This window comes from Scyliorhinus canicula, chromosome 21, assembly GCF_902713615.1.
Source record: "Scyliorhinus canicula chromosome 21, sScyCan1.1, whole genome shotgun sequence".
Lineage (NCBI taxonomy): Eukaryota > Metazoa > Chordata > Chondrichthyes > Carcharhiniformes > Scyliorhinidae > Scyliorhinus > Scyliorhinus canicula.
The window spans coordinates 52,640,605-52,652,715 of record NC_052166.1 but is presented as its reverse complement, the minus strand read 5'-3'; the positions used below and the strand labels follow the sequence as shown (position 1 = coordinate 52,652,715).

The 12,111-nt window shown below is 50.9% G+C and overlaps 1 protein-coding gene across 2 annotated transcripts in view; it reads left to right on the top strand.

Annotated features, from left to right (window-relative positions):
- The first annotated feature begins 2,444 nt into the window (after window positions 1-2,444).
- Window positions 2,445-12,111, top strand: part of si:dkey-34e4.1 (carboxyl-terminal PDZ ligand of neuronal nitric oxide synthase protein) — a 126,503-nt gene continuing 116,836 nt past the window's right edge. Inside the window, exons 1-3 of one of the 2 annotated variants that reach the window (XM_038781898.1) lie at window positions 2,445-2,866; window positions 4,094-4,298; window positions 4,907-4,978. In XM_038781898.1, the coding sequence (XP_038637826.1) occupies window positions 4,194-4,298; window positions 4,907-4,978 (177 nt within the window). In that variant the 5' untranslated portion in view covers window positions 2,445-2,866; window positions 4,094-4,193. Of the gene's footprint in view, window positions 2,889-4,093; window positions 4,299-4,906; window positions 4,979-12,111 lie in introns of both variants that reach the window. The other variant, XM_038781899.1, reaches the window with a different exon arrangement.

Here is a 12,111-nt window from a genome sequence, read left to right as displayed (position 1 = left end):
AAATTTAATCTGCCATTTCTCTGCTCCACTTGCATTTTCGCCCATTTTATTTTGTAAATCTTGAGCAGCATCCTCAGGTTCGACTTTGTTTTTGGAATTATCTGCAGGCTTGCCTGGATTGCACTAAATTTTGGATCCAAACGATTTATGCAAATCAGAAACAATTAAGATCCTTAAACGGATCCCAGGAGCATTCCTTTCAGCACTCAACGCCCCAGTTTAACTCCTTTAACATACTGCCTGCGCCTTCTACCCATCAGCCAATATCTTATCCATTTCCTTTGTTTTACCCTGAATTTTAACTGCTTGAAATAATATTTTGTGCAAAGCTAATGTATTTTGAAAGTCAAAGTACAAGAAAAAAAATAGAGGTTGGACAGATACGGTATTCCTTTGCTGAATTCACTTAGGCTGCTGTTTACCAGATTAGCATCAGAGAGTAACCCTTACATTTACTTGGCAGTGATGCAACTCTAATGGGCCTGTCATTGCCTATGTCTATTTTGTCAGCCTTAGAAAATAGGCACCGTTAGCTTGTTTCCAGCCTTTTGTCAGCCCTCAGTATTCAATGAGTCTTTCGATCACCGGCAGTGGCTCATAATGTAATTGTTTATCTTAGTGCTCAGGGATAAACACCATCCATTTCTGTGATTCCTTTTTGGCTCTTTTAGCCTGTCTAGTTCTTTCAAGTCATTTATGTTGAAATAATCAATTCTACTTTATTGCTGTTTAGGCATGGCATGTTACTGATGCCTTCCCTAATAAATAAAATAAGGGAATAGCATTTGCGAAGTGCCTTTAACATTCCCAGGGCATCCCAAGTCACTTTGCAGCCAATTAATTAATTTTGTAGCACAGTCTTTGTTGTTTTGTATGTCAGTGTATGTACCAATCCGTCCCACAGTCAGGTCCCACAGCATTCCGATGAATCTCCAGCTCATCTATTTTTGGCAATGTCATTGAAGGACAAATGATGGGCAGGGCAGCAACAAAACTCCTGGCTCTTTAAATAGTGCTGCGGGATATTTTATATCTACACAAGAGGGCAGACAGGCTCTTGGTCCAGTGTTTCATTCAAGAGACAAGAGTAGCATTCCCTCAGTTACACATAGAAGTGTCAGCCTGGATGGCATGGCCAAGTCCTGGAGAGTCGTTTGGACTGGTGACGTTCTGATACATTGAGGCTGAAACTACTTGCAATGTTTGGAGGATGTCACCATTCAACATATTAACCTTTATGTTCGTCCTCGGGTTGCTTTTAGGATTCTAACAAGAAGAGAAAATATAAATCAGGTTACTAAACCTGCTGTGGAACTATGAATCTATTTTACAATTCTGTGCAGGAATACAAAGTGCAACAGAAGTAGTGATCCTCATGGGGTTTGTAATAAAACCATGATAAATAGGCAATATCCTCTTTGTGGAACTCTAGGGTGACACGGTAACAAAGTGGTTAACAGGACCAGGGTCCCGGGTTCGGTTCCCGCTTGGATCACAGCTTTTGCGGAGTCTGCAAGTTCACCCCGTGTCTGTGTGGTCTCCGGATGCTCCGGTTTTCTCCCACAAGTCCCAAAAGACGTGCTGTTGGGGGAATTGGACATTCTGAATTCTCCCTCAGTGTACCCGAACAGGTGCCGGAGTGTGGCGGCTGGAGGAATGTTCACAATCACTTCATTGCAGTGTTAATGTAAGCCTACTTGTGACAATAATAAAAAGATCATCATCATCAGATCGTCTCTATCTCAAGAGCATTGCGGAGCTATCGTCACCACGTGGACTTCAAAGGTTCAAGCAGGTTCACCAACACCTTCTCAAGGGCAAAAGATGGGCAATAAATGCAACAAAGTAGCACACGTGGATAGCACTGTGGCTTCACAGCACTTCTGCACTGTATGTTCTATGTTACCAGCAACACTAAGAATTAAAAAACAAAAGTGTGATCATTATTGGCTTTGTAATAAAACTACTGTATACTTCCTTAGTTTCTTGAAAATGTATCACATTACAATAAAACGTCTTAAAAAAGATACTTATTGTGTTTAGTTACAATATTTATATATTATTGTGCATTAAAAGTAAAGGATTGATTTATGATGCAACCAACATTAAAATTCTGATGAAATACTCAGCAGACCTGGCAGCATCTTTCAACAGGGGAACTGAGCTAACCTGCCAGGTCCATGCCCTTTCGCCAGAACTGTGTAGTACTTTGGGAAAGCCTGATGTTTTAGCACTCAAGCCATCCAGCATGAATGCAAATCGATCGATCACTCGTTGAAGTGATTAGCGGCGACCTACTCCGGACCTGGACGTTGCGGTGCCCTGTGCGGTAGCAGAGGTTTCCCTGGGCTCCTGCACACAATTCCCTCACAACCACAACGAAAGTGACACGGGATCCGGATTTCCTGTTATTCCGGAGACACTTTTGTTTATGAAGAGGCGGGACCGGTCGAGAGGTTTTTTTCCTTCAAATCATGTGATGCAACTTTGGCCCAATGGGGAGAAGACGAGTGATGCTCCCCACTCGTGAAAGGAACATATTCAAACAGTAAATGGCAAACACGCAAACAGACAGGCAGAGCCCTGGAGGGCAGCTATTCGCCCGCACGTTGCCTACAAGTTGTTAGAGGCTGCGGGCTGGCCAAACGGGGACGCAGAGTGGGATCATCTGCGGCTTTTTGTGGGGGCAAGTTAACATCTGGAACCAGACCGACCCCGGCTTTCTTCCTTCTCTAAGAAGGGAGTGGAGGTATCGGCTGAGGGTGGGATCAATGGGAGCGGGCAGGTGAGGCAGTGACTGGCTGAGGGCGGCAGTGGTTCCTGTTCTGAACGTGTCTGTGCGGCTGGGATCACTTCGACCTGGGAGGTATCAGACTTGCAATAGTGATGTAGGGAATCATTCCCCTTTTCTGACTGTGTCTCCTGTCTAACTCCGCTCTGGGAATCTGACACTCACCCTGTGCTGTGGGATCAATTTCTGTCTTTCTGATTTGTACTTTGCGATCGATCTGACTGTGCTCCAGGAGATTTCGCCCACTCCCTACACTCAGGAATATGTGTTTCTCTGACCTTGCAGTCTCTGACTTCTCTGACTTGTGTGGAGATCTCTGCCCCTGTGCTCTGGGTGATTTCTCACCCCCTGACCTTCCCCTGTGCTCTGGGAGATTTCTCACCCCCTGACCTTCCCCTGTGCTCTGGGAGATTTCTCACACTCTGACCCCCCCCCCCCCCCCCCCCCCCCCCCCCTGTGCTCTGGGAGATTTCTCACCCCCTGACCTTCACCTGTGCTCTGGGAGATTTCTCACGCTCTCACCCCTCTGTGCTCTGGGAGATTTCTTACTCTCTGACCCCCCCCCCTGTGCTCTGGGATATTTCTCACGCTCTGCCCCCCCCCCCCCCCCCCCCGTGCTCTGGGAGATTTCTCACACTCTGACCCCCCTGTGCTCTGGGAGATTTCTCACACTCTGACCCCCCTGTGCTCTGGGAGATTTTTCACACTCTGACCCCCCTGTGCTCTGGGAGATTTCTCACACTCTGACCCCGCTGTGCTCTGGGAGATTTCTCACACTCTGACCCCCCTGTGCTCTGGGAGATTTCCCTGTGCTCTGGAAGATTTCTCACACTCTGACCACTCCTGTGCTCTGGGGGATTTCTCACCCCCTGACCTTCCCCTGTGCTCTGGGAGATTTCTCACTCTCTGACCCCCCCTGTGCTCTGGGAGATTTCTCACACTCTGACCCCTCCCCCCTGTGCTCTGGGAGATTTCTCACGCTCTGACCCCCCTGTGCTCCGAGAGATTTCTCACACTCTGACCCCCCTGTGCTCTGGGAGATTTCTCACTCTCTGATCCTCCTCTCCCCCTGTGCTCTGGGAGATTTCTCACCCCCTGACCTTCCCCTGTGCTCTGGGAGATTTCTCACTCTCTGATCCCGATCCCCCCTGTGCTCTGGGAGATTTCTCACTCTCTGATCCCCCCTCCCCCTCCCCCTGTGCTCTGGGAGATTTCTCACTCTCTGATCCCCCCCCCCCCCCCCCCCCCCCCGTGCTCTGGGAGATTTCTCACTCTCTGATCCCCCCACCCCCTGTGCTGCAGGCTTGGAGTTCTCTCTCTGTTCTGGGTGCTATGCACCCGTTGGACTCGACTCTGCTGTCGCCGCCACCAACACTTCGTGACTGCTGGGTAACCTTTGAAAATGCCGGCCAGGAACAGATACAACTTGGTGGATGACGTTGGAGACTCCCGGACTCCCCTGCATAATGAGGAGGCTTTCCAGCACGGCATTCAGTTCCAGGCCAAGGTAACGTCCACCGATAACCTTACGTTTGTCCCTTGCGGTGTTTTTGTTTAAAAAGTCAGTCTGTACCAACAGTAAACGCAAGGTGCAAAAGGCGCGAAGGTTGTGCGAATCCTACCATCGGTTTGCCTGCTCCAAACATTTCAGAAATAGCCCCGACAATAGCTTTTTTCATCGCTGTGTGTCCCCGGCAACAACCAAAATGCAATAAGTTAAACCGCAGCCTGAAGATTTAAATGTGGGTTGTGCAACAATTGTGTTGCAGATGTGGCAGAACGCGCTCTCTTTTAAGGATTTAATTTGAACGCGAGAATGATGTGGTGGGAATTCAGAACACGTCCTGAACTTTTAGCCCCCCCGCCCCCGGCGCCGGCCTGTGCAGAGAGCCGACCTGGTTGAGCCGCATCTTGCATCAGCTCAGATGATACATTCAAATGATACATTCGATGGATACAGTGAAATGAGAGTTTGAAATTAACAAAAGAAATTCGCTGGCCGCTTCCAGCCCGCAGCGCCCTCCCTCCCTCCAGCCCAGCCTCCTGGCCGGGAAATCCCTTCCAGCTGGACATTGATACAACTCGCACCTTCTTTGTTTTTGTTTTGATTTCAAGTACGTCGGGAGCCTGGATGTACAGAGGCCAAACAGTCGTGTGGAAATCGTGGCGGCCATGCGGAGGATACGGGTGAGTGGGAATCATTCCTGCATTTCTGTCAGCTTGCCCCCGTGTGTAGAGTCACCATTGTGGAAAGGGGTGGGTGTGGGGGTACAGTCAGGGCACTTGGTTGTGGGGGGGGGGGGGGGGTACAGTCAGAGCACTGATGCCTACTTTCTGAGTGCCGAGATTAATGAGAGATTAATGCCCCCGCCACTCTACATACACATGCCAGCCAGCAGGTGTGCAGTCACTTGAGGGGTGGGGGGTTGATACAGCGTCTCTATTGACCCCTGTTACAAGATGAAAGCATTGCTGGGTTAGGGAGGGGGAGCTCTAGTCGTTGTTGGCAGATGTAGGGAAATACTTGTCGTTGCATATAACAGCGATGTAAATAAACTAATATTTTTTAAAAACAGTATTCAATAAACATTTTAATTATATATTCAATATAAGTAGTAGTTGCGAACAATACCCTCATCCATATATTTACTCCATTCCACCCTTCCTGGTTAATTTGGCGATGCATCTACCTTCAGTGTACCCTCATATCACTCCCTACCCCAGAAACCACCCCACAGCTACCTGACTTAAATCGGAAAATTCATCACAGGCTCACCTCAATGGGATCGGGGCCACCTTGGACTGGCTCTGCATTGTACTGTGTGGTGCACGTACCTCTCGAGTCATTGAGGAAGCTTCTGTTATTTTTTTTAATGGGAAAAGTCCTGGGTGCCAATGTGAGCTACAACAGCTACAGGGTCTTCTTGCATTTCTGAACATTATGGATGTATTGGTTAGAATGATACAAGAGATTTCAATCTTTTTAAGTGGTTCAGAATCAAACAGTAGAGTGACCACAACTTTGCTGTTGGATGCTAATCTTGGATAAACTGCAACTTCTTCCAACTGCACACGAGGGAGAACAAAGGTTTCTGCTCCCACCAGCAACCCTGTCCCCTTGATGCTTCCTGGAATATTCAACTTTGCAACTCCTGTTTAATTCTTTTTTTAAAAATAATTTTTATTGGAATTTTTTACAGAAAATATAAAATATAACAACAAACAATGAAATGCAACAAAATAATCCATAACAACTGTAACACCCCTCAGACCGTATCAACGCATGTATCCTATCCCCCCCACCTCCCCAACCCCAACAAGAAAACTTAAAAATAAATTAAAATTAAATAAACAAACATAGTCATCGTCCCCCCCCCCCCCCCCACCCCCCCTTTTCCCTCCCCCCTCCCCCCCGGGTTGCTGCTGCTGTTGACCCAGTACCCTATCGTTGAGCCAGAAAGTCGAGGAAAGGTTGCCACCGCCTAACGAACCCTTGTACCGATCCTCTCAGGGCGAATTTGACCTTCTCCAGCTTAATAAAACCCGCCATGTCATTGATCCAGGTCTCCATGCTTGGGGGCCTCACATCCTTCCATTGTAGCAAAATCCTTCGCCGGGCTACTAGGGACGCAAAGGCCAGAACACCGGCCTCTTTCGCCTCCTGCACTCCCGGCTCCACTGCCACCCCAAATATCGCGAGTCCCCAGCCTGGTTTGACCCTGGATCCCACCACCCTCGACACCGTCCTCGCCACCCCCTTCCAGAACTCCTCCAGTGCCGGGCATGCCCAGAACATATGGGCATGGTTTGCTGGACTCCCCGAGCACCTGACACACCTGTCTTCACCCCCAAAGAACCTATTCATCCTCGTCCCAGTCATGTGGGCCCGGTGCAGCACCTTGAATTGGATGAGGCTGAGCCGCGCACACGAGGAGGAAGAATTAACCCTCTCCAGGACATCAGCCCATGTCCCGTCTTCGATCTGTTCCCCCAGTTCCCCCTCCCACTTAGTTTTCAGCTCCTCTACTGATGCCTCCTCTACCTCTTGCATAACCTTGTAGATATCAGATATCTTCCCCTCTCCGACCCAGACCCCCGAAAGCACCCTGTCACTCACCCCCCTCGCGGGAAGCGAAGGGAATCCCTCCACCTGCCGTCTAGCAAATGCCTTTACCTGCAGATACCTGAACATGTGGTATACCTCGTAGGAGGGAGCGGCCACGGCTCCGTTACCAGGGCCCCCAGGCTTGTATCTCCACAGGACGCCCTCTCCATCCGTTTCCATGCTGCCCCCTCCCCCTCCATCACCCACTTGCGCACCATTGACACATGGCCGCCCAGTAGTACCCCGAGAGATTGGGTAATGCCAGCCCCCCCCCCCCCCCCCATCTCTAGCCCGCTCCAAGAAGACCCTCTTCACCCTCGGGGTCCCATGCGCCCAAACAAAGCTCATGATGCTGCTGGTCACCCTTCTAAAAAAGGCCCTAGGGATAAAGATGGGCAAACACTGGAAGAGGAACAAGAACCTCGGGAGAACCGTCATTTTGATGGACTGCACTCTACCCGCCAACGATAGCGGCACCATGTCCCACCTTTTAAATTCCTCCTCCATCTGCTCCACCAGCCTGGTAAAATGAAGCTTATGGAGAGTCCCCCAACTCCTGGCCACCTACACCCCCAGATATCTGAAACTCTTCACTGCCCTCTTAAACGGGAGCCTCCCAATTCCCTCCTCCTGATCTCCCGGGTGTACTACAAATACCTCGCTCTTGTCTAAATTTAACTTATAGCCTGAGAAGTCCCCAAATTCCGCCAACAGCTCCATCACCCCCGGCATTCCCCCTTCTGGGTCCGCCACATACAACAGCAGGTCATCCGCATACAGCGATACCCGATGTTCCTCCCCACCCCGCACCAGACCCCTCCATCTCCCTGACTCCCTCAACGCCATAGCCAGAGGTTCAATCGCCAGTGCAAAGAGCAAGGGGGACAGGGGGCACCCCTGCCTGGTCCCACGGTAGAGCCTAAAGTACTCCGATCTCCTTCCATTTGTAACTACACTCGCCATCGGAGCCGCGTAGAGCAGCCTCACCCATTTGATGAATCCCTCCCCAAATCCGAACCGCTCCAGCACCTCCCACAGGTACCCCCACTCAACTCTATCAAACGCTTTCTCTGCATCCAGCGCCACCACTATCTCCACCTCCCCCTCCACTGCCGGCATCATGATAACATTTAGCAGTCTCCGCACATTCGTGTTGAGCTGCCGTCCCTTGACAAATCCTGTCTGATCTTCGTGTATCACCCCTGGCACACAATCCTCTATCCTGGTGGCCAGGATCTTCGCCAGCAACTTGGCGTCAACATTGAGGAGCGAGATAGGCCTGTATGATCCACACTGCAAGGGGTCCTTATCCCGCTTTAGGATCAGAGAGATCAGTGCCCGCGACATCGACATGCCTCATTAAAGGCTCGCACCAACAGGGGGCCCACCAGATCCGCATACTTTTTATAAAATTCCACCGGGAACCCGTCCGGCCCTGGGGCCTTACCTGACTGCATTTGTCCAATCCCCCTGACTAGCTCCTCCAACTCTTTCGGCGCCCCCAGCCCCTCTACCAGCTCCTCTTGAACCCTTGGGAAACATTGCCTGTTCATGAAGCTCTCCATCCCCCCTCTCCCCATCGGAGGTTCCGACTGGTACAGTTCCTCGTAGAAGTCTCTAAAAACCCCATTTACTTCTGTCCCCTTCTGCACTACATTCCCACCCCCATCCGTCACTCCACCAATTTCCCTAGCAGCATCTCGCCTACGGAGCTGATGCGCCAACATCCTGCTCACCTTCTCCCCATACTCATATACCGCGCCCTGCGACCTCCTCCACTGTGTCTCTGCCTTTCTGGTGGTCAACAAGTCAAATTTGGCCTGCATACTACGCCGTTCCGCCAGCAACCCCTCCTCCGGTGCCTCCGTGTATCTCCTGTCCACATCCAGGAGCTCCCCCACCAGTCTCTCCCTCTCCTTCCTCTCCCTCCTTTCCCTATGGGCCTGGATGGAGATCAGCTCCCACCGGATCACTGCTTTCAGAGCCTCCCAGACCATCCCCACCCGGACCTCCCCCGTGTCATTGGTATCAAGATACCCCTCAATACTTCTCCGGACCCTCCTACACACCTCCTCATCAGCCAGCATCCCCACATCCAGGCGTCAGAGCGGGCGCTGGTCACGCGCCTCCCCCATCTCCAGATCAACCCAGTGCGAAGCATGGTCTGAAATCGCTATGGCCGAATACTCGGCATCCTGCACCCTCGAGATCAATCCCCTGCTCAGGACGAAAAAATCTATTTGTGAATAAACCCTATGGACATGAGAGAAAAAGGAATACTCTCGCGCTCTCGGTCTCCCAAACCTCCAGGGATCCACCCCTCCCATCTGGTCCATGAATCCCCTCAGTACTTTGGCCGCCGCCGGTCTCCTACCCGTCCTTGAACTGGACCGGTCCAGTGGGGGATCCAGCACTGTGTTAAAGTCTCCCCCCATGATCAGGCCCCCTGCCTCCAGGTCCGGAATGCGGCCCAAAAAGTGCCTCATGAAGCCAGCATCATCCCAGTTCGGGGCATATACATTAACCAGCACCACCTTCTCTCCCTGCAGCCTATCCTTCACCATAATATATCTGCCCTCCTTGTCCGACACTACCTCAGCCGCCTCGAACGCCAGCGAAAACAGCAACGGCCATAGTGTGTCCCCGGGCCCTAGTTCGAGTCCAGCTTCTCCGCCTGTACAAAGGCCCACGCCTCCTCCGGGGACTCGAAGTAGTGGTGCCGGTCCTTGTATGTCACCCACAGGCGCGCAGGCTGCAGCATTCCAAATCTGACCTGCTTGGCATGCAGCACCGCCTTCGTCCGGTTGAACCCGGCCCGCCGCTTAGCCACCTCCGCACTCCAGTCCTGGTAGATTCTCACTACCGAATTCTCCCACTTGCTGCTCCTCTCTTTCTTGGCCCAGCGCAGCACACACTCCTGGTCGCTGAATCGATGGAACCGCACCAGCACCGCCCTTGGAGGCTCATTTGCCTTAGGCCTCCTGGCCAGCACTCTGTGAGCTCCCTCAAGCTCCAGGGGCAAATGGAAGGACCCCGCCCCCATCAAAGAGCTCAACATTGTGGTCACATACGCCGGGAGATCCGACCTCTCCAGCCCCTCCGCCAGGCCCAGGATCCTCAAATTCTTTCGCCTCGTGCGAACGTCCAGCTCCTCCAAGCGGTCTTGCCACTTTTGTGGAGAGCCTTGTGCAACTCCACTTTCCCCACGAGGACCACGGCCTCCTCCCTCTCAGCTGCTGTAACTCCTGAATGGACGCCTCCTGGGCCGCCTGGGTCCCAAGCAGCTTGTTGGTAGTTGCATTCAGGGAGTCCAGCAGCTCAGCCTTCAGCTCCGCAAAGCAGCGCAGGAGATAGGCCTGCTGCTCCTGCGCCCACTTCCACCAGTCCTCGGGTGTTCCGCCGGCCGCCATTTTGTCCTTCTTCCCCCCCCCTTTTCTTGGGGAGCTGCTGCAGCTTTTTCCTTTGCCCCACTCCGGGTAAGCACCATAAATTATGGGGAATGCTCCTCTAGACACCTTCCCCCACCGGGATTCGTCGAAACAGCGCCGTTTGGGGCCCTCAAATCGGCCCAAAAGTCCTTAAGTAGCGGGAGCTGCCGAACATGCGGCTTAGCTCCACATAGCCGCAACCGGAAGTCCTCCTGTTTAATTCTAAGCTGTATTTCCAACTGTACATCCTCTTCTTCACAAAGACTGCTTACATTCGTCTCCACAACCTCGCTCATCTCTGCCCCGTAGCCAGTCAGTCCCTGCTGAAACCATCATCCACGACTTGTCATCGCTCAATTAGATGTAATCCAACGGTGGCTATTTCCTTCCAACATTTCAACTCATTCAAATCTATTCAATAATAACAACTTTTGTATAAATAGCACCGTTAGCGTGATAAGGTTTCTTCAGGTGCTTCAGAGGAGTATTATAGAAATGGTGCCACCGAGCCACATGAGGTAATAGAACATAGAACAGTACAGCACAGAACAGGCCCTTCGGCCCTCGATGTTGTGCCGAGCTTTGTCCAAAGCCAAGATCAAGCTATCCCACTCCCTGTCATTCTGGTGTGCTCCATGTGCCTATCCAATAACCACTTGAAAGTTCCTAAAGTGTCAGACTCCACTATCACAGAGGCAGTCCATTCCACACCTTAACCACACTCTGAGTAAAGAACCTACCTCGGATATCCCTCCTATATCTCCCACCCTGAACCTTATAGTTATTACCCCTTGTAACAGCTATCAAGAGAGGTGACCAAAAGCTTGGCCAAAGAGATAGAATTTAAGGGGCTTCTTAAAGGAGGAGAGAGAGAGAGAGAGATCTGGAGAAGTTTAAGGAAGGGAATTTCAGCGCCTGGGGCCAAAGCAGTTGAAGACATGCTGTCAGTAGTGGGACAATTAAAATCTGGGATGCTCAAGACACCAGAATTCGATGAGTGCAGATTTCTCAGAGGGTTTTAAGGTTGGATGACATTACAGAGATCGGGAAGATTTTTGCACTTGCGTATATTTTTTCAATTACATATTCAATTTATGTTGTAATTACAAACAATACCCCTGATCATTATATTTACTTCCTGGTTAGTTTGGGGATGCAGTTCTCTATAAAGCACTCCACACACATGTGACTAGAATCAGAAAATTCGTCACACGCTCACTTCAGCAGACTGGGACCAGTTTGGACTGGGTTTGAGGTAGGGAGGAGTGAGGCTCTGGAAGGATTTGAAAACAAGGGTGCTAATTTTATAACCAAGCTTTTGCTTAACTGGGAACCAATGTAGGTCAGTGAGTACAGATGGGTGAATAGAATTTGGTTCATGTTGGGACACGGGCATCAGATCTCTGGATTGGCCAAACTTATGGAGGGTAGAATGTGGGATCCTGACTGCAGTGCACTGAAATAGTCAAGTCTATAAGTAACAGAAACATGAATGAAAGTTTCAGCAGCAGATTAGCTCAGGCAGCAACTAAGTTGGATGCTGTTGTGGAAGTGGTAATAGGCGGTCTTAGTGTTAGCATGGATCTATGGCCGGTGGCACATCACACAGTCCGATATGTGGAGGTGCCATGCAGGGCGCCAAAGTGGAGTCCTGTGGGTGGTCTGGGGCATGTGAGAAGGAGGGATATCCCATGGGGGCTAATAGTGGGTTGGAGGATAGTTGGGTGTCCCCTTGGGGGTAGGGGGGGGAGTCAGCAATGAAGAGTACTTGGTCACCCATAAGCTAG